General features: G+C 42.1%; 1 protein-coding gene across 4 annotated transcripts in view; it reads left to right on the top strand.

Moving 5' to 3' along the window:
- Positions 1-24,297, top strand: part of LOC118371316 (protocadherin-11 X-linked-like) — a 363,439-nt gene that overhangs the window by 208,654 nt on the left and 130,488 nt on the right. For all 4 annotated transcript variants that reach the window (XR_008086991.1, XR_008086990.1, XR_008086989.1 and 1 more), the window contains exon 5: positions 20,616-20,651. Coding sequence is in view for 1 of the 4 variants with exons in the window: in XM_052487383.1 (XP_052343343.1) it covers positions 20,616-20,651 (36 nt within the window). In the remaining 3 variants the exon portion in view is untranslated. The remainder of the gene's footprint in view (positions 1-20,615; positions 20,652-24,297) is intronic.

The following is a 24,297-nucleotide window of genomic DNA, read 5'->3' as shown; positions in this document are numbered from 1 at the left end:
CCAGGGTGTTACAAACAGCACAGGGATGAAATCATCAACATGTATTGAGCACGTCTTTATTAATGCTGAAGAAATTTGCTTGAAACCAGTATCCAGATCCTTCGGATCTAGTGATCACAATATAGTAGTCATTTCTAGGAAAACCAAAGTTCCAAAGGTTGGGATTAATATATTGTATATGAGGTCATACAAGAAGTTTTGTAGTGATTCCTTTGTTGTTGATGTAAATAATATTTGCTGGTCTGTGGTGTGCAATGAGGAGCAACCAGACACTGCACTTGACACATTTATGAAATTGCTTATTTCAGTTACTAATAAGCACGCACCTTATTTCGTTAAGAAAATGACCGTAAAAACTGTTAAATACCCTTGGATTGATGAGGAATTGAAAAATGGTATGGTTGAGAGGGATGAGGCAAACGGTATGGCAAATAAGTCTGACAGCACAACGGATTGGCAAATGTATTGCAATTTGAGAAATCATGTGACCAAACTGGCAACGTATTAAAAGACAAGCATTCTAATTTTGAACTCTGTGAGCGTGAAAGAGGTGAAAAAAAGTATTGTTGTTTATCAACGATGACAAACCACCGGGGTCTGACAACTTGGATGGAAAATTACTGAGGATAATAGAGGACCATATTCCCACTCCTATTTGCCACATCTTACATTTAAGCCTACCAGAAAGTGTGTGCCCTCAGGCCTGGAGGGAAGCTAAAGTCAATCCAGCTACCCAAGAATAGTACAGCCCCATTTACTGTCTCAAACAGCCGAACAATCAGCCTGTTACCAACCCTTAGTAAACTTTTGGAGAAAAAAAATGCTATTTTACAGTAAACATATGACAACAGATTTTCAGCACGATTATAAGGAAGGACATTCAATAAGCACCGCACTTACGCAAATGACTGATGATTGGCTGAGAGTAATTGATGATACAAATATTGTGGGAGCTGTTTTGTTAGACTTCCGTGCGGCTTTTAACATTATAGTCTGCTGCTGGAGCAATATATATGGCATCTCCAACATAATCCAGGTAGAATCACGAATTCCCCAGGGCAGCTGTCTAGGCACCTTACTTTTTTCAATCTTTACTAACAACATACCAAATCAAAATCAAATCAAATCAAATCCAATTTTATTTATATAGCCCTTCGTACATCAGCTGATATCTCAAAGTGCTGTACAGAAACCCAGCCTAAAACCCCAAACAGCAAGCAATGCAGGTGTAGAAGCACGGTGGCTAGGAAAAACTCCCTAGAAAGGCCAAAACCTAGGAAGAAACCTAGAGAGGAACCAGGCTCTGAGGGGTGGCCACTCCTCTTCTGGCTGTGCCGGGTGGAGATTATAACAGAACATGGCCAAGATGTTCAAATGTTCATAAATGACCAGCATGGTCGAATAATAAGGCAGAACAGTTGAAACTGGAGCAGCAGCATGGCCAGGTGGACTGGGGACAGCAAGGAGTCATCATGTCAGGTAGTCCTGGGGCATAGTCCTAGGGCTCAGGTCAGTTGAAACTGGAGCAGCAGCATGGCCAGGTGGACTGGGGACAGCAAGGAGTCATCATGTCAGGTAGTCCTGGGGCATGGTCCTAGGGCTCAGGTCAGTTGAAACTGGAGCAGCAGCATGGCCAGGTGGACTGGGGACAGCAAGGAGTCATCATGTCAGGTAGTCCTGGGGCATGGTCCTAGGGCTCAGGTCAGTTGAAACTGGAGCAGCAGCATGGCCAGGTGGACTGGGGACAGCAAGGAGTCATCATGTCAGGTAGTCCTGGGGCATGGTCCTAGGGCTCAGGTCAGTTGAAACTGGAGCAGCAGCATGGCCAGGTGGACTGGGGACAGCAAGGAGTCATCATGTCAGGTAGTCCTGGGGCATGGTCCTAGGGCTCAGGTCAGTTGAAACTGGAGCAGCAGCATGGCCAGGTGGACTGGGGACAGCAAGGAGTCATCATGTCAGGTAGTCCTGGGGCATGGTCCTAGGGCTCAGGTCAGTTGAAACTGGAGCAGCAGCATGGCCAGGTGGACTGGGGACAGCAAGGAGTCATCATGTCAGGTAGTCCTGGGGCATGGTCCTAGTAAAGCTCTTAGTAAAGCCTGTGTGTCTATAGCGACTGAAATGACTGTAATACTTAACAAAGAGCTGCAGTTAGTTTCAGAGTGGGTGACAAGGAATAAGTTAGTCCAAAATATTTCTAAAACTAAAAGCATTATATTTGAGACCAATCATTCACTAAACTCTAAACCTCAACTAAATCTTGTAATGAATATGATGGCACTGAAGAGGATGGCTGACCTTTTACAACCAACTGTGCTATTATATAGTTTTTTTTTAAACTTATTTTTGTACATAATGTTGCTGCTACCGTCTCTTCTGACCGAAAATAACTACTGGACATCAGAAGTGGTATTACTCACCACAGACTGGAAGAAGCTTTTTCCTTTAATGAGTCCGACGAGAAGGATATACTGCTTTCCCGGGAACAGGCCCAAATTCCCGTCATTTGCGTGAATTAAAAGACGGAGGAAAAGAGGAAGCAGATCGGGCGAGCGAGTAAACTCCCACTGCCATCCGTTCTACTTGCTAAAACTCAATCACTGGAAAATAAAATTGATGAACTACGATTACAATTATCCTACCAACGTGACATCAAAAACTGTAATATCTTTCATGTTTCACAGAGTCGCAGCTGAACGACGGCGTGGATAATAAAGAGCTGGTGGGATTTTTCACCGGCAGAACAGAGAAGACGAGGGGTGGGGGTGTGGGTATTTTGTCAATAACAGCTGATTCGCAATGTCATTGGGGAACAGTGTGTCAACTTCCTTGTGCAGACACCTTCTGGTTACATGCCTAACACTCTAACCACAAGGCTACCCACCACCCTAATATTAAAGACGTGTTGAGGTATTACTCACCTGAGGTAGAGTATCTTATGATAAGCTGTTGATAAGCTGTTGACCACACTATGTACCAAGAGAGTTCTCATCTATATTATTCATAGCCGTCTATTTACCACCACAGACTGATTGATGCTGGCACTAAGACCACTCTCAACCAGCTCTATAAGGCCATAAGCAAACAGGAAAATGCTCATCATCCAACAAAATCAACAAGACAGGTCCTACTGGCCCTAGTTTCTCACCTTCTTAATAACACTATCAACAAGGCAGGTCCTACAGGCCCTAGTTTCTACCTTCTTAACAACAAAATCAACAAGGCAGGTCCTACTGGTCCTAGTTTTGGCGCACCTTGACTACTGTTCAGTAGTGTGGTCAGGTGATACAAAGAGGGACTTAGGAAAACTGCAACTGTCTCAGAACAGGGCATCACGGCTGGCCCTTGGATGTACACAGAGCTAACATTAATAATATGCATGTCAATCTCTCCTTGCTCAAAGTGGAGGAGAGATCGACTTCATCACTACTTGTATTTGTGAGCGGTACTGACATATTGAATGCGCCGACTAACATATTTCAATATGTTATGAATGTATTGTAATGTTTTTAAAAATTGTGTAAATGCCTTCGTTTTTGCTGGACCCCAGGAAGAGTAGCTGCTGCGTTGGCAGGAACTAATGAGGATCCATAATAAATACATGTACAAATACATGACTGGGCAAGCTTGCAGCCATTGGACATCCATTAGGGAGCCAGGCCCAGCCAATCAGAACTAATTTTACCTTATTACAGACAGAAATACTCCGTTTCATCAGCTGTCTGGGTGGCTGGTCTAAGACAATCCCGCAGGTGAAGAAGCCGGACGTGGAGTTCCTGGGTTGGCGTGGTTAAAGATGGTCTGCGACTGTGAGGCTGGTTTGGACAATGGCTTTGGCTTATGTCAGAGAAATTAACATTCAATTGTATAAATTCTCTGGCAACAGCTCTGGTGGACATTCCTGCAGTCAGCATGCCAATTGCACAAATCTGTGACATTGTGTTGTATTACAAAACTGCTCATTTTAGAGTGGCCTTTCATTGTCACCCAGCACAAGGTGCACCTGTGTAATGATCGTGCTGTTTAATCAGCTTCTTGATATGCCACATCTGTCAGGTGGATGGATTACGTGGGAAAAGGAGAAATGCTCACTAACAGGGATGTAAACACATTTGTATGCAACATATTTGAGAGAAATGAGCTTTTTCTGTGCGTATGAAACAGTTCTAGGATCTGTTATTTCAGCTCATGAAACCCGGGAACCAACACTTTACATGTTGTGTTTATATTTTTTTTATTCAATATATATTTTAAGGATTAAAGGACATTGTCACCATTGTGATCTTCTAAAGCATATTTTATTGTGTCATCTGTTAGTATTTAGTATTAGTATTTTTTTTTTTTACCTTTATTTAACCAGGCAAGTCAGTTAAGAACAAATTCTTATTTTCAATGACGGCCTAGGAACAGTGGGTTAACTGCCTGTTCAGGGGCAGAACGACAGATTTGTACCTTGTCAGCTCGGGGGTTTGAACTCACAACCTTCCAGTTACTAGTCCAACGCTCTAACCACTAGGCTACCCTGCCACCCCCCTACCCTGTATTAGATGTTATGTATATTTTTCTCTTTTAGCTTGCAATACAAACGTATATACCAGATCATATAAGCATCATATGATTATTCCTACATTTAAGCCAACATGTAGGTATTCCTGCATTTAACCCAACATGTAGGTATTCCTGCATTTAAGCCAACATGTAGGTATTCCTGCATTTAAGCCAACATGTAGGTATTCCTGCATTTAACCCAACATGTAGGTATTCCTGCATTTAAGCCTACATGTAGGTATTCCTGCATTTAAGCCTACATGTAGGTATTCCTGCATTTAAGCCAACATGTAGGTATTCCTGCATTTAACCCAACATGTAGGTATTCCTGCATTTAAGCCAACATGTAGGTATTCCTGCATTTAAGCCTACATGTAGGTATTCCTGCATTTAAGCCTACATGTAGGTATTCCTGCATTTAACCCAACATGTAGGTATTCCTGCATTTAACCCAACATGTAGGTATTCCTGCATTTAAGCCTACATGTAGGTATTCCTGCATTTAAGCCTACATGTAGGTATTCCTGCATTTAAGCCTACATGTAGGTATTCCTGCATTTAACCCAACATGTAGGTATTCCTGCATTTAAGCCTACATGTAGGTATTCCTGCATTTAAGCCTACATGTAGGTATTCCTGCATTTAACCCAACATGTAGGTATTCCTGCATTTAACCCAACATGTAGGTATTCCTGCATTTAAGCCAACATGTAGGTATTCCTGCATTTAAGCCTACATGTAGGTATTCCTGCATTTAAGCCTACATGTAGGTATTCCTGCATTTAAGCCAACATGTAGGTATTCCTGCATTTAAGCCTACATGTAGGTATTCCTGCATTTAAGCCTACATGTAGGTATTCCTGCATTTAAGCCTACATGTAGGTATTCCTGCATTTAAGCCTACATGTAGGTATTCCTGCATTTAAGCCTACATGTAGGTATTCCTGCATTTAAGCCTACATGTAGGTATTCCTGCATTTAAGCCTACATGTAGGTATTCCTGCATTTAAGCCTACATGTAGGTATTCCTGCATTTAAGCCTACATGTAGGTATTCCTGCATTTAAGCCTACATGTAGGTATTCCTACATTTAAGCCTACATGTAGGTATTCCTGCATTTAAGCCTACATGTAGGTATTCCTGCATTTAAGCCTACATGTAGGTATTCCTGCATTTAAGCATGTAGGTATTCCTGCATTTAACCCAACATGTAGGTATTCCTGCATTTAAGCCTACATGTAGGTATTCCTGCATTTAAGCCAACATGTAGGTATTCCTGCATTTAAGCCAACATGTAGGTATTCCTGCATTTAAGCCTACATGTAGGTATTCCTGCATTTAAGCCTACATGTAGGTATTCCTGCATTTAACCCAACATGTAGGTATTCCTGCATTTAAGCCTACATGTAGGTATTCCTGCATTTAAGCCTACATGTAGGTATTCCTGCATTTAACCCAACATGTAGGTATTCCTGCATTTAAGCCTACATGTAGGTATTCCTGCATTTAAGCCTACATGTAGGTATTCCTACATTTAAGCCTACATGTAGGTATTCCTGCATTTAAGCCTACATGTAGGTATTCCTGCATTTAAGCCTACATGTAGGTATTCCTGCATTTAAGCATGTAGGTATTCCTGCATTTAACCCAACATGTAGGTATTCCTGCATTTAAGCCTACATGTAGGTATTCCTGCATTTAACCCAACATGTAGGTATTCCTGCATTTAAGCCTACATGTAGGTATTCCTGCATTTAAGCCTACATGTAGGTATTCCTGCATTTAAGCCTACATGTAGGTATTCCTGCATTTAACCCAACATGTAGGTATTCCTGCATTTAAGCCAACATGTAGGTATTCCTGCATTTAAGCCAACATGTAGGTATTCCTGCATTTAAGCCAACATGTAGGTATTCCTGCATTTAAGCCAACATGTAGGTATTCCTGCATTTAAGCCAACATGTAGGTATTCCTGCATTTAAGCCAACATGTAGGTATTCCTGCATTTAAGCCTACATGTAGGTATTCCTGCATTTAAGCCTACATGTAGGTATTCCTGCATTTAAGCCAACATGTAGGTATTCCTGCATTTAAGCCAACATGTAGGTATTCCTGCATTTAAGCCAACATGTAGGTATTCCTGCATTTAAGCCTACATGTAGGTATTCCTGCATTTAAGCATGTAGGTATTCCTGCATTTAACCCAACATGTAGGTATTCCTGCATTTAAGCCTACATGTAGGTATTCCTGCATTTAAGCCAACATGTAGGTATTCCTGCATTTAAGCCTACATGTAGGTATTCCTGCATTTAACCCAACATGTAGGTATTCCTGCATTTAAGCCTACATGTAGGTATTCCTGCATTTAAGCCAACATGTAGGTATTCCTGCATTTAAGCCTACATGTAGGTATTCCTGCATTTAAGCATGTAGGTATTCCTGCATTTAACCCAACATGTAGGTATTCCTGCATTTAAGCCTACATGTAGGTATTCCTGCATTTAAGCCAACATGTAGGTATTCCTGCATTTAAGCCAACATGTAGGTATTCCTGCATTTAAGCCAACATGTAGGTATTCCTGCATTTAAGCCTACATGTAGGTATTCCTGCATTTAAGCCAACATGTAGGTATTCCTGCATTTAAGCCTACATGTAGGTATTCCTGCATTTAAGCCTACATGTAGGTATTCCTGCATTTAAGCCAACATGTAGGTATTCCTGCATTTAAGCCTACATGTAGGTATTCCTGCATTTAAGCCAACATGTAGGTATTCCTGCATTTAAGCCAACATGTAGGTATTCCTGCATTTAAGCCAACATGTAGGTATTCCTACATTTAAGCCAACATGTAGGTATTCCTGCATTTAAGCCAAAATGTATGTATTCCTGCATTTAAGCCTACATGTAGGTATTCCTGCATTTAAGCCAAAATGTATGTATTCCTGCATTTAAGCCAACATGTAGGTATTCCTGCATTTAAGCCAAAATGTAGGTATTCCTGCATTTAAGCCAACATGTAGGTATTCCTGCATTTAAGCCAAAATGTATGTATTCCTGCATTTAAGCCTTCCTTTAAGTTCTTAGGAGTTGAAGTGCCCTTTGAGACAGACTCTGAAATCACGGTGTTAAGTCCCGAGAAAAGAATAGACAGTAAATGAATAAATAAAGATGATCAAATTGGTATGAAAAAAAGCCAATTGTGTATTTAAATAAAACACATGAAAATCACTTGACTGATGTAACTCCCTAGACAACTAACCAGATCAGACCAGTGAGATGATGTCATAAATGAGTCCTCTCTCCCAAAACAATGACCTCTTAGCCTCCTTCTCCAGCATAATTTGATGAGCAAAGAAGAACATTGATGAATTTTTTTAATTATGACGCCGCTTGGGAGGCGGCTCAGGGATCCAACAAACACATCAAGCTATTCTGCCTTTTATTCTCACCTCAAGTGCGTTCAAAATGGCACCCTATTCCCTATATAGTGGACCACTTTTGACAAGACTCTGGTCAAAAGTAGTGCACTATATGAAATTATGGTGCCATTTGGGATGTAGCCCTCTTCTTGAATTCAGCCAATTTTGTCTGTCCAAATGAAACAGGGAAAGGTTAGAGTGTGGAGTAATTAACACCAGGCAGCCTAATGGAATCAGGAAGGGCTAGCCGCTGGTACTGAGGACAATCAATATGTTGCATCGCAATTCAATTTCAATTCAATTTATTTCAATTAAATTACATTTCAATTATATTATATTACATTTCAACTCAATTTAAGGGTGCTTTATTAGCATGGGAAATGTATGATAACATTGCCAAAGCAAGTGAAATAGATCATTAACAAAAGTGAAATAAACTATACAAATGTAACAGTAAACATTTTAAAAAAAGAATAAAGCCCATTTCAAATATTCATATTATGTGTTGTAATGATGTGCAAATAGTTTAAGTAGAAATGGGAATATATATTTTTGAACATAAATATACTGGGTTGTATTTCCAATGGTGTGTGTTCTTCACTGGTTGGCCTTTTCTTGTGGCAACACGTAACAAGTCTTGCTCAAGTATTGTGATGTCACCCTGTGGTATTTCACCCAATGTATATGGGAGTTGATCAAAATTGGATTTGTTTTCAAATTCTTTGTGGGTCTGTGTAATCTGTGGGAAATATGTGTCTCTAATATGTTCATACATTTGGCACGAGGTTAGGAAGTGCAGCTCACTTTCCACCTCATTTTGTAGGCAGTGTGCACATAGCCTGTCTTCTCTTGAGAGCCAGGTCTGCCTTAGGCTGCCTTTCTCAATAGCAAGGCTATGCTCACTGAGTCTGTACATAGTCAAAGCTTTGAGTCAGTCACAGTAGTCAGGTATTCTGCCACTGTGTACTCTGTTTAGGGCCAAATAGCATTCTCGTTTCCTCTGTTTTTTGGGGAAATTATTTCCAATGTGTCAAGTAATCATCTTTTTGTTTTCTTGTGATTTGGTTGGCTCTAATTGTGTTGCTGTCCTGGGGCTCTGTGGGGTCTGTTTGTGTTTGTGAACAGAGCCCCAGGACCAGCTTGCTTAGGGTGCTCTTCTCCAGGTTCATTGTTCTGTAGGAGATGGCTTTGATATGGAAGATTTGGGAATCTCTTCCTTTTAGGTGGTTGTAGAATTGAACGTCTCTTTTCTGGATTTTGATAATTAGCAGGTATGGGCCTAAATCTGCCTGCATTATTCTCTCTCTCTCTCTCTCTCTCTCTCTCTCTCTCTCTCTCTCCCTCTCTTTCTCTCTCTCTCCTACTGGACGGCTTGCTGCTTTGAGAGAAAGGGATTGTTACGGGGAAACACTCACCACGTAATGCTAAATCTCTGCCATTTCCTGGTTGCTAAATCTCTAATCGTCAATTGAGTTTATGTTACCAAAAAAGCTAGTATAGTGTAGAAAATCATTGTACCATCTAAACGCTGTGAAATATATTTCTCATAACTAAAAATATAGTATGAACAGCTGTTTGAAGCTGGTGTTGAAAACCTAAAGACACAAAAGCTAAACTTAAGAACTGGAAGCATAGAAATAGAGCACATAGAACAGACCTATTGTTTTTAGACTTGCTTTCGATGAGAATGACAGATCTATAACTCACAAATGTGAGTATTTTTTATGTGAATTTGGTCGGATCACCCAAAATGTTATATATTGCTACATGAAAGTAAACTACAACCCCATTACGCACTCAGGCCAGGGTGGCATATCTCAATCTGACAGAATTCACACCTCTTAACCCTTGTCGTGTAAAGAGATCTTCCCTTATTTGAGTGTGAATAATTAGCTATAGGTTGTTAAGCAAGAACAAAACCCAAATAAAGCAGCATAAGTTGAAACGATGAAAAAGTTTGTTCGCCAATTTTATTTTTCATTTTAGTAGATGTATTGTTGAAAATGTAAAACAGACTGATCGCCTACAATCTCAAGTTCACAAGAAATATAAGTTATGGTAAGGAATGTACACTCGAGCCATGTTAGGCTCATACGGTAATGTCAGCTGACGGGAGTAGGCCTGCAGCTACGAAACACTGACAGTGCCGACTGAGTTGTGAGAGAGCCGTCTCCTACCCTACGTTAATAAACACAGGCATCCCAAACCCGTCTATCTGTTGCACGAGTCCACGGCCCCACAGTGACACTGGAGTACTGAGCTGTCATGACACAGCTCGGTCTTGACCGTCATTTCAAATAATTCACACAGTTGAACAGCAGTTGACTATAACCGTTCTCACCACTCGCTACTCACCAAAGAGATCCTCCGGTCACGACTGAGGTAATAGGAAACGAAAACGAGTGGGATTGCTTTGGCAGCTCAGCCAAGATGAGCTCTCTCTGCTTCTGTCTTCACATCTTTAAAGTTATTTACACTGTTAAATAAACTGTGAAGTGAGCAGGCTGACTGCAGTGACTGGAGGGAGGGAGGGAGCACCCAGATCTCATTAGTGTTAAACTATTAAGAGTACAAGGGCCCCGGAGTCAATGTCTTAACACTTAATTTATCGCATCATACACTACATTTCATATCATCCTCCCAATCTACTCCATTTTCAGTAGAAAACGAAATATTCAGATCTTAATTCACTGCCCTAGACAGACAATACACAGTTCTTCACTTACTGCCCTAGAAAGACAGTACACAGATCTTCACTTACTGACCTGGACAGACAGTACTGGACAGACAGTACACAGATCTCACTGTGAACTTTTCAGCCTTCAAAACATTCAAACCTTTATCCTTCAGCCCTGCCAGGCTTGTGATCCCCTTTGATATGGTCCTGTACTGTACAGATGCTTGGGGAAGTTACATAATAGACGCAGTGCCCAGGGGACTGTGGGCGTCCCCGGTCAATGTTTCTCACTCATAGTAAACATGCTAAGGCTTCTCTGACTCCTGTGACCTCTGCGACGACAGATAACAACTGATATGTAGGGTTGGCTGGCGAAACAAACACAGACAAGATGTAGGGTTGGCTGGTGAATCAACCACAGACAGATGTAGGGTTGGCTGGTGAAACAACCACAGACAGATGTAGGGTTGGCTGGTGAAACAACCACAGACAGATGTAGGGTTGGCTGGTGAAACAACCACAGACAGATGTAGGGTTGGCGGTGAAACAAACACAGACAAGATGTAGGGTTGGCTGGTGAAACAACCACAGACAGATGTAGGGTTGGCTGGTGAATCAACCACAGACAGATGTAGGGTTGGCTGGTGAAACAACCACAGACAGATGTAGGGTTGGCTGGTGAAACAACCACAGACAGATGTAGGGTTGGCTGGCGAAACAAACACAGACAAGATGTAGGGTTGGCTGGTGAAACAACCACAGACAGATGTAGGGTTGGCTGGCGAAACAAACACAGACAAGATGTAGGGTTGGCTGGTTAAACAACCACAGACAGATGTAGGGTTGGCTGGTGAAACAACCACAGACAGATGTAGGGTTGGCTGGTGAAACAACCACAGACAAGATGTAGGGTTGGCTGGTTAAACAACCACAGACAGATGTAGGGTTGGCTGGTGAAACAACCACAGACAGATGTAGGGTTGGCTGGTGAAACAACCACAGACAGATGTAGGGTTGGCTGGTGAAACAACCACAGACAGATGTGGGGTTGGCTGGTGAAACAACCACAGACAGATGTAGGGTTGGCTGGTGAAACAACCACAGACAGATGTAGGGTTGGCTGGTGAAACAACCACAGACAGATGTAGGGTTGGCTGGTGAATCAACCACAGACAAGATGTAGGGTTGGCTGGTGAAACAAACACAGACAAGATGTAGGGTTGGCTGGTGAAACAACCACAGACAGATGTAGGGTTGGCTGGTTAAACAACCACAGACAATATGTAGGGTTGGCTGGTGAAACAACCACAGACAGATGTAGGGTTGGCTGGTTAAACAACCACAGACAGATGTAGGGTTGGCTGGTGAAACAACCACAGACAGATGTAGGGTTGGCTGGCGAAACAAACACAGACAAGATGTAGGGTTGGCTGGTGAATCAACCACAGACAGATGTAGGGTTGGCTGGTGAATCAACCACAGACAGATGTAGGGTTGGCTGGTGAAACAACCACAGACAGATGTAGGGTTGGCTGGTGAAACAACCACAGACAGATGTAGGGTTGGCTGGTGAAACAACCACAGACAGATGTAGGGTTGGCTGGTGAAACAACCACAGACAGATGTAGGGTTGGCTGGTGAATCAACCACAGACAGATGTAGGGTTGGCTGGTGAAACAACCACAGACAGATGTAGGGTTGGCTGGTGAATCAACCACAGACAGATGTAGGGTTGGCTGGTGAAACAACCACAGACAGATGTAGGGTTGGCTGGTTAAACAACCACAGACAAGATGTAGGGTTGGCTGGTGAAACAACCACAGACAGATGTAGGGTTGGCTGGTGAATCAACCACAGACAAGATGTAGGGTTGGCTGGTGAATCAACCACAGACAGATGTAGGGTTGGCTGGTGAATCAACCACAGACAAGATGTAGGGTTGGCTGGTGAATCAACCACAGACAGATGTAGGGTTGGCTGGTGAAACAACCACAGACAGATGTAGGGTTGGCTGGTGAAACAACCACAGACATATGTAGGGTTGGCTGGTGAAACAACCACAGACAAGATGTAGGGTTGGCTGGTGAAACAACCACAGACAGATGTAGGGTTGGCTGGCGAAACAAACACAGACAAGATGTAGGGTTGGCTGGTGAAACAACCACAGACAGATGTAGGGTTGGCTGGTGAATCAACCACAGACAGATGTAGGGTTGGCTGGTGAAACAACCACAGACAGATGTAGGGTTGGCTGGTGAAACAACCACAGACAGATGTAGGGTTGGCTGGCGAAACAAACACAGACAAGATGTAGGGTTGGCTGGTGAAACAACCACAGACAGATGTAGGGTTGGCTGGAAACAAACACAGACAAGATGTAGGGTTGGCTGGTTAAACAACCACAGACAGATGTAGGGTTGGCTGGTGAATCAACCACAGACAGATGTAGGGTTGGCTGGTGAAACAACCACAGACAGATGTAGGGTTGGCTGGTGAAACAACCACAGACAGATGTAGGGTTGGCTGGTGAAACAACCACAGACAGATGTAGGGTTGGCTGGTGAAACAACCACAGACAGATGTAGGGTTGGCTGGTGAAACAACCACAGACAGATGTAGGGTTGGCTGGTGAAACAACCACAGACAGATGTAGGGTTGGCTGGTGAAACAACCACAGACAGATGTAGGGTTGGCTGGTGAAACAACCACAGACAGATGTAGGGTTGGCTGGTGAATCAACCACAGACAAGATGTAGGGTTGGCTGGTGAAACAAACACAGACAAGATGTAGGGTTGGCTGGTGAAACAACCACAGACAGATGTAGGGTTGGCTGGTTAAACAACCACAGACAATATGTAGGGTTGGCTGGTGAAACAACCACAGACAGATGTAGGGTTGGCTGGTTAAACAACCACAGACAGATGTAGGGTTGGCTGGTGAAACAACCACAGACAGATGTAGGGTTGGCTGGCGAAACAAACACAGACAAGATGTAGGGTTGGCTGGTGAAACAACCACAGACAGATGTAGGGTTGGCTGGTGAATCAACCACAGACAGATGTAGGGTTGGCTGGTGAAACAACCACAGACAGATGTAGGGTTGGCTGGTGAAACAACCACAGACAGATGTAGGGTTTTGGTGAAACAACCACAGACAAGATGTAGGGTTGGCTGGTGAAACAACCACAGACAGATGTAGGGTTGGCTGGTGAATCAACCACAGACAGATGTAGGGTTGGCTGGTGAAACAACCACAGACAGATGTAGGGTTGGCTGGTGAATCAACCACAGACAGATGTAGGGTTGGCTGGTGAAACAACCACAGACAGATGTAGGGTTGGCTGGTTAAACAACCACAGACAAGATGTAGGGTTGGCTGGTGAAACAACCACAGACAGAGGGTTGGCTGGTGAATCAACCACAGACAAGATGTAGGGTTGGCTGGTGAATCAACCACAGACAGATGTAGGGTTGGCTGGTGAATCAACCACAGACAAGATGTAGGGTTGGCTGGTGAATCAACCACAGACAGATGTAGGGTTGGCTGGTGAAACAACCACAGACAGATAGGGTTGGCTGGTGAAACAACCACAGACATATGTAGGGTTGGCTGGTGAAACAACCACAGACAGATGTAGGGTTGGCTGGTGAAACAACCACAGACATATGTAGGGTTGGCGGTGAAACAACCACAGACAGATGTAGGGTTGGCTGGTGAAACAACCACAGACAGATGTAGGGTTGGCTGGTGAAACAACCACAGACAGATGTAGGGTTGGCTGGTGAAACAACCACAGACAGATGTAGGGTTGGCTGGTGAATCAACCACAGACAGATGTAGGGTTGGCTGGTGAAACAACCACAGACAGATGTAGGGTTGGCTGGTGAATCAACCATAGACAGATGTAGGGTTGGCTGGTGAAACAACCACAGACAGATGTAGGGTTGGCTGGTGAATCAACCACAGACAGATGTAGGGTTGGCTGGTGAAACAACCACAGACATATGTAGGGTTGGCTGGTGAAACAACCACAGACAAGATGTAGGGTTGGCTGGTGAAACAACCACAGACATATGTAGGGTTGGCTGGTGAAACAACCACAGACAGATGTAGGGTTGGCTGGTGAAACAACCACAGACAGATGTAGGGTTGGCTGGTGAAACAACCACAGACAGATGTAGGGTTGGCTGGTGAAACAACCACAGACAAGATGTAGGGTTGGCTGGTGAAACAACCACAGACAGATGTAGGGTTGGCTGGTTAAACAACCACAGACAGATGTAGGGTTGGCTGGTGAATCAACCACAGACAAGATGTAGGGTTGGCTGGTTAAACAACCACAGACAGATGTAGGGTTGGCTGGTGAATCAACCACAGACAAGATGTAGGGTTGGCTGGTTAAACAACCACAGACAAGATGTAGGGTTGGCTGGTGAAACAACCACAGACAGATGTAGGGTTGGCTGGTGAAACAACCACAGACAGATGTAGGGTTGGCTGGTGAATCAACCACAGACAGATGTAGGGTTGGCTGGTGAAACAACCACAGACAAGATGTAGGGTTGGCTGGTTAAACAACCACAGACAGATGTAGGGTTGGCTGGTTAAACAACCACAGACAGATGTAGGGTTGGCTGGTGAAACAACCACAGACAAGATGTAGGGTTGGCTGGTGAAACAACCACAGACAGATGTAGGGTTGGCTGGTGAATCAACCACAGACAGATGTAGGGTTGGCTGGTGAAACAACCACAGACAAGATGTAGGGTTGGCTGGTTAAACAACCACAGACAGATGTAGGGTTGGCTGGTGAAACAACCACAGACATATGTAGGGTTGGCTGGTGAATCAACCACAGACAAGATGTAGGGTTGGCTGGTGAAACAACCACAGACATATGTAGGGTTGGCTGGTGAATCAACCACAGGCAGATGTAGGGTTGGCTGGTGAAACAACCACAGACAGATGTGGGGTTGGCTGGTTAAACAACCACAGACAGATGTAGGGTTGACTGGTGAAACAACCACAGACAGATGTAGGGTTGGCTGGTGAAACAACCACAGACAGATGTAGGGTTGGCTGGTGAAACAACCACAGACAGATGTAGTGTTGGCTGGTGAAACAACCACAGACAGATGTAGTGTTGGCTGGTGAAACAACCACAGACAGATGTAGTGTTGGCTGGTGAAACAACCACAGACAGTACTCTGTGGCACCGCAAATAAATTGCCAGACAAACCATTATAACCATATCATCACGGGAGAACGAGGGTTATAACCATATTGTCACGGGAGAATGAGGGTTATAACCATATCGTCAAGGGAGAACGAGGGTTATAACCATATCGTCACGGGAGAACGAGGGTTATAACCATATCGTCAAGTGAGAAAGAGGGTTATAACCATATCGTCAAGGGAGAACGAGGGTTATAACCATATCGTCAAGGGAGAACGAGGGTTATAACCATATCGTCAAGGGAGAACGAGGGTTATAACCATATCGTCAAGTGAGAAAGAGGGTTATAACCATATCGTCAAGGGAGAACGAGGGTTATAACCATATCGTCACGGGAGAACGAGGGTTATAACCATATCGTCACGTGAGAACGAGGGTTATAACCATATCGTCAAGGGAGAACGAGGGTTATACCCATACAGTATCAACAATGGGGATAGTGTATGTGACCTTGAACAATATGATTGTTGTTCATATTATATCTACAGACTGTAAGTGATGTCAGTAATGTTTTATGTATTATTTAAAGACTCTGAATGGAGAGACGCACAATTCATCCATGTTCCTCTCAGAGTTGTACCCACACACTTATTTATATAAAGCGAAAGACAAGACGAGTGTCAAGGTTGGAATAAATTGGGATACAGAGCTCTGGTTTTAATCAATTATTTATCCAATATTTTAATGATCAGAAAGCTGAGAATGATCAAAGCTGCGTTTCGAGCTCCACTGCCTCTGCTCGCTAAGACACTCTTCCACCGCTTTGATGTGGGTACCATCACATGCACTTATCTCCATCTCTGTGCCGGGCATGGCTGGGGATGCTTGGAAACCAGTGGTCTGGAGAGGCGTAAAGATGGAGAGGAGAGGGTCAGCGACCCAGCACTACAGAGACGGATCACACGTTATTCTCTCCTGTAAACTGTGATATACATTTGCTAGAAAACCAAACCTACATTACAGTAGGTCACTTTTTGAAGAACTTTCTCTGTTCAACTGTGTCACGGCATCGCACATTTTAATTGGTCGGTGAGGTCTGTAACACAAAGCTATTTACGGCGGGAAATGTTGAATAATACATAGTACCAAACTGTTTGACAGCAATTTACCGAAAATGTACGGTTGAGAATGTACATTAAACACTTCTTCAAACAATGTTGACAAGTACAGAATGTCACTTCCTGACTTTTGTCTTCATATTTGATGCATTAAATCATTAAAAAAAAAAAGTTTAAAGTCTCAATGACAAGAAAATATTAACGCTAGCTAAGTGGACCAACTACAGCCCAATAATTCTCTGAGGGGATCCAGTTAAACTGATCTAGCTCCCTAATGCTAATGTCCTATGAACAGGCAGTTCAGATTAATCAAATGTCTGATCTACAACACATCTCTTCTGAAATAACACTACCACAGTTCCTTTTTTTTTCACATATATTTATTTAACCTTTATTTAACCAGGCAAGTCAGTTAAGAACACGTTCTTATTTTCAACAACGGCCTGGGAACAGTGGGTTAACTGCCTGTTCAGGGGCAGAACGACAGATTTGTACCTTGTCAACTCTGGGGTTTGAACTCGCAATTTTCCAGTTACTAGTCCAAGGCTCTAACCACTAGGCTACGCTGCCGCCTCTACACTCTAATCACTAGGCTACGCTGCCCCCTCTACACACTAACCACTAGGCTACGCTGCCACCTCTACACTCTAACCACTAGGCTACGCTGCCACCTCTACACTCTAACCACTAGGCTACGCTGCCACCTCTACACTCTAACCACTAGGCTACGCTGCCACCTCTACACTCTAACCACTAGGCTACGCTGCCACCTCTACACTCTAACTACTAGGCTACGCTGCCACCTCTACACTCTAACCACTAGGCTACGCTGCCACCTCTACACTCTAACCACTAGGCTACGCTGCCACCTCTACACTCTAACCACTAGGCTACCCTGCCGCCTCTACACTCTAACCACTAGGCTACCTGCCGCCCCTACACTCTAACCACTAGGCTACCCTACCGCCCCTAAACTCTAACCACTAGGCTACCTGCCGCCCCTACACTCTAACCACTAGGCTACCTGCCGCCCCTACACTCTAACCACTAGGTTACACTGCCGCCCCTTGCATGGTTTGACCAATTATTTGCTCGTTAATTTAGGTTGACGTGGCAGTGTTGGCCATCAACAACCTAGTAATTTAAGGGCAATAATCTTAAAAAAGTAAATTTGACCTTCTACCCCATTTACCTCGAAACCTTAAATGATTTCACTATCTATACCCGTCCTCTGATTAATCTCTAATTCAGAGGGGTTGGGCTAAATGAGGAAGACACATTTCAGTTGAACGCATTCAGTCGGACAACTGACTAGGTAGTCCTCCTTTCTCTTTTCCAATTCCCCCACTGCTAGCCTCAGAAAAGAGTGTTTAGAGAAGCAAATTACACCCTATTTCGTATATATAGTGCACTCATTTTAAAAAGGGACTTATGGATCCTGGTCAAACGTAGCACACTATATTTAGGGAATAGGGTGTCATTTGGGACACCGGCAGTGTTCCAATGACGTATTGACATTTTCCGCTATCGGGCTGCACACACATACTATGGTACTATGGTATGGTCCTCTGGCTAGCCAAACCACAGGCTAAGTCGCATTTCTGAATGTTAACAGGTTGCTCTATTTTTCAATGCTGTGAGACAAGAACACAGTTTAACTTCACCAAAGCATTCTTATGGTTCGCCTGCAAATTGGTTTGCATAGGCTAAAGTAAATGCATAGTTTGGTGTGTGGTCTCTTGACTTGTTGACATACTGTATACTGTACATCCTGTATAAATGTATTCACTTCCTAGTTCCTGTTCATCATTCACCTTAGTGGTGTGGTTTCTTAATGTGTTGATGCAGTACTCTTTAATCATTTCACCTCAGTCAGTAACTCTCTCAGCTTTTCATCATCAATCAATGTTTCCCTTCAACCTCAACTGTCAGTCAGTAACTCGTAGTAGTTTGTTCTCCTCATCAATGTTTCCTTTCAACCTCAGACCTCAGTCAGTAACCCTCTCAGCTTGTCGTCATCAGTTCCCCTTCTCCCTCAGTCCTCAGTCAGTAACTCTCTCAGCTTGTCGTCATCAGTTCCCTTTCTCCCTCAGTCCTCAGTCAGTAACTCTCTCAGATTGTCATCATCAGTTCCCCTTCTCCCTCAGTCCTCAGTCAGTAACTCTCTCAGCTTGTCGTCATCAGTTCCCCTTCTCCCTCAGTCCTCAGTCAGTAACTCTCTCAGCTTGTCATCATCAGTTCCCCTTCTCCCTCAGTCCTCAGTCAGTAACTCTCTCAGCTTGTCATCATCAGTTCCCCTTCACCCTCAGTCCTCAGTCAGTAACTCTCTCAGATTGTCATCATCAGTTCCCCTTCTCCCTCAGTCCTCAGTCAGTAACTCTCTCAGCTTGTCATCATCAGTTCCCCTTCTCCCTCAGTCCTCAGTCAGTAACTCTCTCAGCTTGTCATCATCAGTTCCCCTTCTCCCTCAGTCCTCAGTCAGTAACTCTCTCAGCTTGTCATCATCAGTTCCCCTTCTCCCTCAGTCCTCAGTCAGTAACTCTCTCAGCTTGTCATCATCAGTTCCCCTTCTCCCTCAGTCCTCAGTCAGTAACTCTCTCAGCTTGTCATCATCAGTTCCCCTTCTCCCTCAGTCCTCAGTCAGTAACTCTCTCAGCTTGTTCTCATCAATGTTCCCCTTCTCCCTCAGTCCTCAGTCAGTAACTCTCTCAGCTTGTCATCATCAGTTCCCCTTCTCCCTCAGTCCTCAGTCAGTAACTCTCTCTCTCAGCTTGTCATCATCAGTTCCCCTTCTCCCTCAGTCCTCAGTCAGTAACTCTCTCAGCTTGTCATCATCAGTTCCCCTTCACCCTCAGTCCTCAGTCAGTAACTCTCTCAGCTTGTCATCATCAGTTCCCCTTCTCCCTCAGTCCTCAGTCAGTAACCCTCTCAGCTTGTTCTCATCAATGTTTCCCTTCACCCTCAAATCTCTCTTTTTTTCTTTGCAAATCAAGTCATGTAGTCAGATTATTATACACAGTACAAAGAAAAACAAATTTGCTGATTAAAAATGTAATACTGTTATCTCTCAATGAGCTGTTATCTGGTCCCCTGGGAGAGGATGCTCTATTCTGCAGCCTTGCGTGCCTCTTTTGTTCTCAATTTAGAAGCTTGTCATTGTTTTATTGTTAATTGTTTATGCTTCATTTGAAATTCAGTGCTTCTTCATCGCTGACATGCCAACACATCTTCATCAGAGTGTCAGTTATTATTGACTTGTGTTGTCGTGGTGATGTCAGGTTCTGCATTGAATATTTCTTACGAGGGTGTATTTTCCATCAGAGCGGTATTAACATTAACAATTTGACTTACAACCTTTTTTTTTTTTGCTCTTCCTAAGAAATCAATATAGATCTGAAGACTAGATTGTTTCTCTGAAACAGGACGCTTATAGATGAACTTTGACCTGCTTATAATCGCAAACATTTATCGGAGAGTTTTCCCACGTCAACCAGACTAAATAACAAAAATAACATTTGACACCAATTGTCCCCCTGGGGATGATATTCCTATATAAAAATATATATTTAAGTCTGGACTCTTAATCACATCTATAGTCAATAGTGTGGTTGAATACAGCATTGCATGTAATCATGGACAACGTGCAATAACTTTGTTTCACCTTGTGTTGTTACAGGAGGTGTGTCATCTCGGCAAGATAACCCCTGCTAACGTAAGTCTAACACTACTGCACTCCATTTCCTAACAGTTTCCCCAATTCATTTTCTCAAACCATTTATTTTACACATCCTTACAGCCAATTATATTCACGCTAAGGCAAACACTCAGGAAGTGGAACCACTCCATGTACATATACATGAAGGAGATCCACGCCATGTTCTTCGTCCATTAATCCTATGACATGAGCACGTCGCTTCCTGTCAGTTTAACTTTGAAACAAAGAACAAGACAGCCGATGAAGATTGTAAATGAAGACACTGTTTTCAGCCTGACATTAACAATAATGTTTAATGAAGACACTGTTTTCAGCCTGACATTAACAATAATGTTTAATTGAAGACACTGTTTTCAGCCTGACATTAACAATAATGTTTAATGAAGACACTGTTTTCAGCCTGACATTAACAATAATGTTTAATTGAAGACACTGTTTTCAGCCTGACATTAACAATAATGTTTAATTGAAGACACTGTTTTCAGCCTGACATTAACAATAATGTTTAATTGAAGATACTGTTTTCAGCCTGACATTAACAATAATGTTTAATTGAAGATACTGTTTTCAGCCTGACATTAACAATAATGTTTAATTGAAGACACTGTTTTCAGCCTGACATTAACAATAATGTTTAATTGAAGACACTGTTTTCAGCCTGACATTAACAATAATGTTTAATTGAAGACACTGTTTTCAGCCTGACATTAACAATAATGTTTAATTGAAGACACTGTTTTCAGCCTGACATTAACAATAATGTTTAATTGAAGACACTGTTTTCAGCCTGACATTAACAATAATGTTTAATTGAAGACACTGTTTTCAGCCTGACATTAACAATAATGTTTAATTGAAGATACTGTTTTCAGCCTGACATTAACAATAATGTTTAATTGAAGATACTGTTTTCAGCCTGACATTAACAATAATGTTTAATTGAAGACACTGTTTTCAGCCTGACATTAACAATAATGTTTAATTGAAGATACTGTTTTCAGCCTGACATTAACAATAATGTTTAATTGAAGACACTGTTTTCAGCCTGACATTAACAATAATGTTTAATGAAGACACTGTTTTCAGCCTGACATTAACAATAATGTTTAATGAAAGGACACAGTTGTTGTTTCGCTTTTTTCATTAGTCAGGTCAATGAAATACAAGTAGCTTCAACCAAAAACCATTCCTTTTAAAGCAGATTTCACTTTGTGAGTTGTTTGTAAAGGTGTTAGATGGGTAATTCTTTAATTGTCATGACAACTCTTCTTCACTCGAATGTTTTTTCCTTCACGGGCTGCTTTGTACCACATCAAAGCCCCGAAGGTGCCCAAATACGTACAATTCAGTTCTTGAAATTGAAGGAATGTGTTACGTTCTCTGTGTGAATTGCTTGATTTTATAGTTTCTAATTCAAAAGTTCACTGTAAGACTCAGCGATGTGGAAACAATGTTCTTTTCAAATTCTCTCAGTTTCTCTACATTTGATGGCACAGCTCTACCTGACTTGTTTCTACGGCAACAAAGGACACAGCACCCCCCCGCTTCCACAGTGGCCAGACCACAACAGCAAATGGAATTATATTGCGACACATGACCTTCGTGTCTTTTGTTAGCTTTCATCTATTTTTCACTTTTCGTTTTCTTACAATAAATCAAGTTTTTTCTCACATATTGTATATTGAAACACTTAACCCAAGTTCAGTTCACTGAATTCTATATGTAAAGCCTTGGGCTCGTCCGTATCTGCCCGGCAGGGATGAAACCCAGACCTCCTGCCAGACTCACCACAATACAGTGTTAACCCGTTTGAACTAAAGTCTAGCCTTTAGCTTGGAGAGCTAATCCAGGTCTCCAGGTCTCAGTCAAGGTTACTCATCTCGTGACTGGTTCACTGACCCTCCTCCATTACATCTCCTGGCCAGTGCTCTAATGATGAGGTAATTACTGCCCTGACATGGACAATTGATATTCATATGAATCATATAAAAGTGATGCATTTACACAATATTTAACAAGGACAACGGTTTCTTCAGGCTTCATCTCAACCGTACATTGCAGGGATGCAGAGTGCATAATATACTTGTTCTATAACTGAGCAGGTTTGCACTATGATCTGGACTGTGGAGAGATTGTTGTTGCTGAATGGTGCTCTGGTTTATTTTTGCCATGTTTTAGATCCTCCTTGCTGTGAAACTGCAGGAGATCAAGACATAGTTCACTGATATAAGTGGTCTACGGAGAAGGACATACTACTAAAATCCACTATTTATACAGCATCAGTCAAAGGTTTGGACACACCTACTCATTCAAGGATTTTTCTTTATTTTTAAAAACTATTTTCTACATTGTAGAAGAGTAGTGAAGACATAAAAACTATGGAATAACACATATGGAAGGTTGTAGTAAACAACAAAGTGTTAAACAAAGTAGCCACCCTTTGGCTTGATGACAGCTTTTCACATTCTTGGCATAATGTCACCAGTCCTATTTATGATATAATTTACAAAGATTATACCTATTTTTATATTTTTAGAAATTTTTGTTTTAATCAATTAGTATATTTGAGTTCAACACAATATATAAGATATAAGATATAATTTACAAAGATTATACCTATATTTATATATAAAAAAAATATAAAAAAAATTATCAATTAGTATATTTGAGTTCAACACAATATTTGTTCTATTATTTATTCTGTATTTTCTGGTGGATTAAACTGAAATTGAAACTGAAATCTTCAATGGCTTGTTTTAAAAATAGCGATGTTTTGGAGATCAACTAAAAGTTGTAATCTGAAGAAAGGGATAAAGACCATTCTTGAACATGGGGTGAGACATTCCTACTAATCTGCTGGAGAACTCGTTTCATGAATAACTTTTGTATGAATGACACGTTTAGTGAGAGATAATGCTTTAATATTTAAACATTTCTGTCCTCCGAATTCATATTCATTATAGAAAAACACCCGTTTCATTTCGTATGGCTTGAAGATCCAAATAAAGTGGAATATTTTGGGCTGATAATAGTTTTTTTTTTAACAGGTCGCTAGGTGTAAGCAAGACCATACGACAATAGGTAAACTGGGATATGACTAAAGAGTTAATCAGGGTAAACTGGGATATGACTAAAGAGTTAATCAGGGTAAACTGGGATATGACTAAAGAGTTAATCAGGGTAAACCTGGATATGACTAAAGAGTTCATCAGGGTAAACTGGGATATGACTAAAGAGTTAATCAAGGTAAACTGGGATATGACTAAAGAGTTAATCAGGGTAAACTGGGATATGACTAAAGAGTTAATCAGGGTAAACCTGGATATGACTAAAGAGTTAATCAGGGTAAACCTGGATATGACTAAAGAGTTAATCAGGGTAAACCTGGATATGACTAAAGAGTTAATCAGGGTAAACTGGGATATGACTAAAGAGTTAATCAGGGTAAACTGGGATATGACTAAAGAGTTAATCAGGGTAAACCTGGATATGACTAAAGAGTTAATCAGGGAAAACCTGGATATGACTAAATAGTTAATCAGGGTAAACTGGGATATGACTAAAGAGTTAATCAAGGTAAACTGGGATATGACTAAAGAGTTAATCAGGGTAAACTGGGATATGACTAAAGAGTTAATCGGGG

This window comes from Oncorhynchus keta, chromosome 30 (assembly GCF_023373465.1).
Source record: "Oncorhynchus keta strain PuntledgeMale-10-30-2019 chromosome 30, Oket_V2, whole genome shotgun sequence".
Taxonomy (NCBI): domain Eukaryota; kingdom Metazoa; phylum Chordata; class Actinopteri; order Salmoniformes; family Salmonidae; genus Oncorhynchus; species Oncorhynchus keta.
Note: the sequence above shows the minus strand (reverse complement) of the source record. Positions and strands in the feature narration are given on the sequence as shown.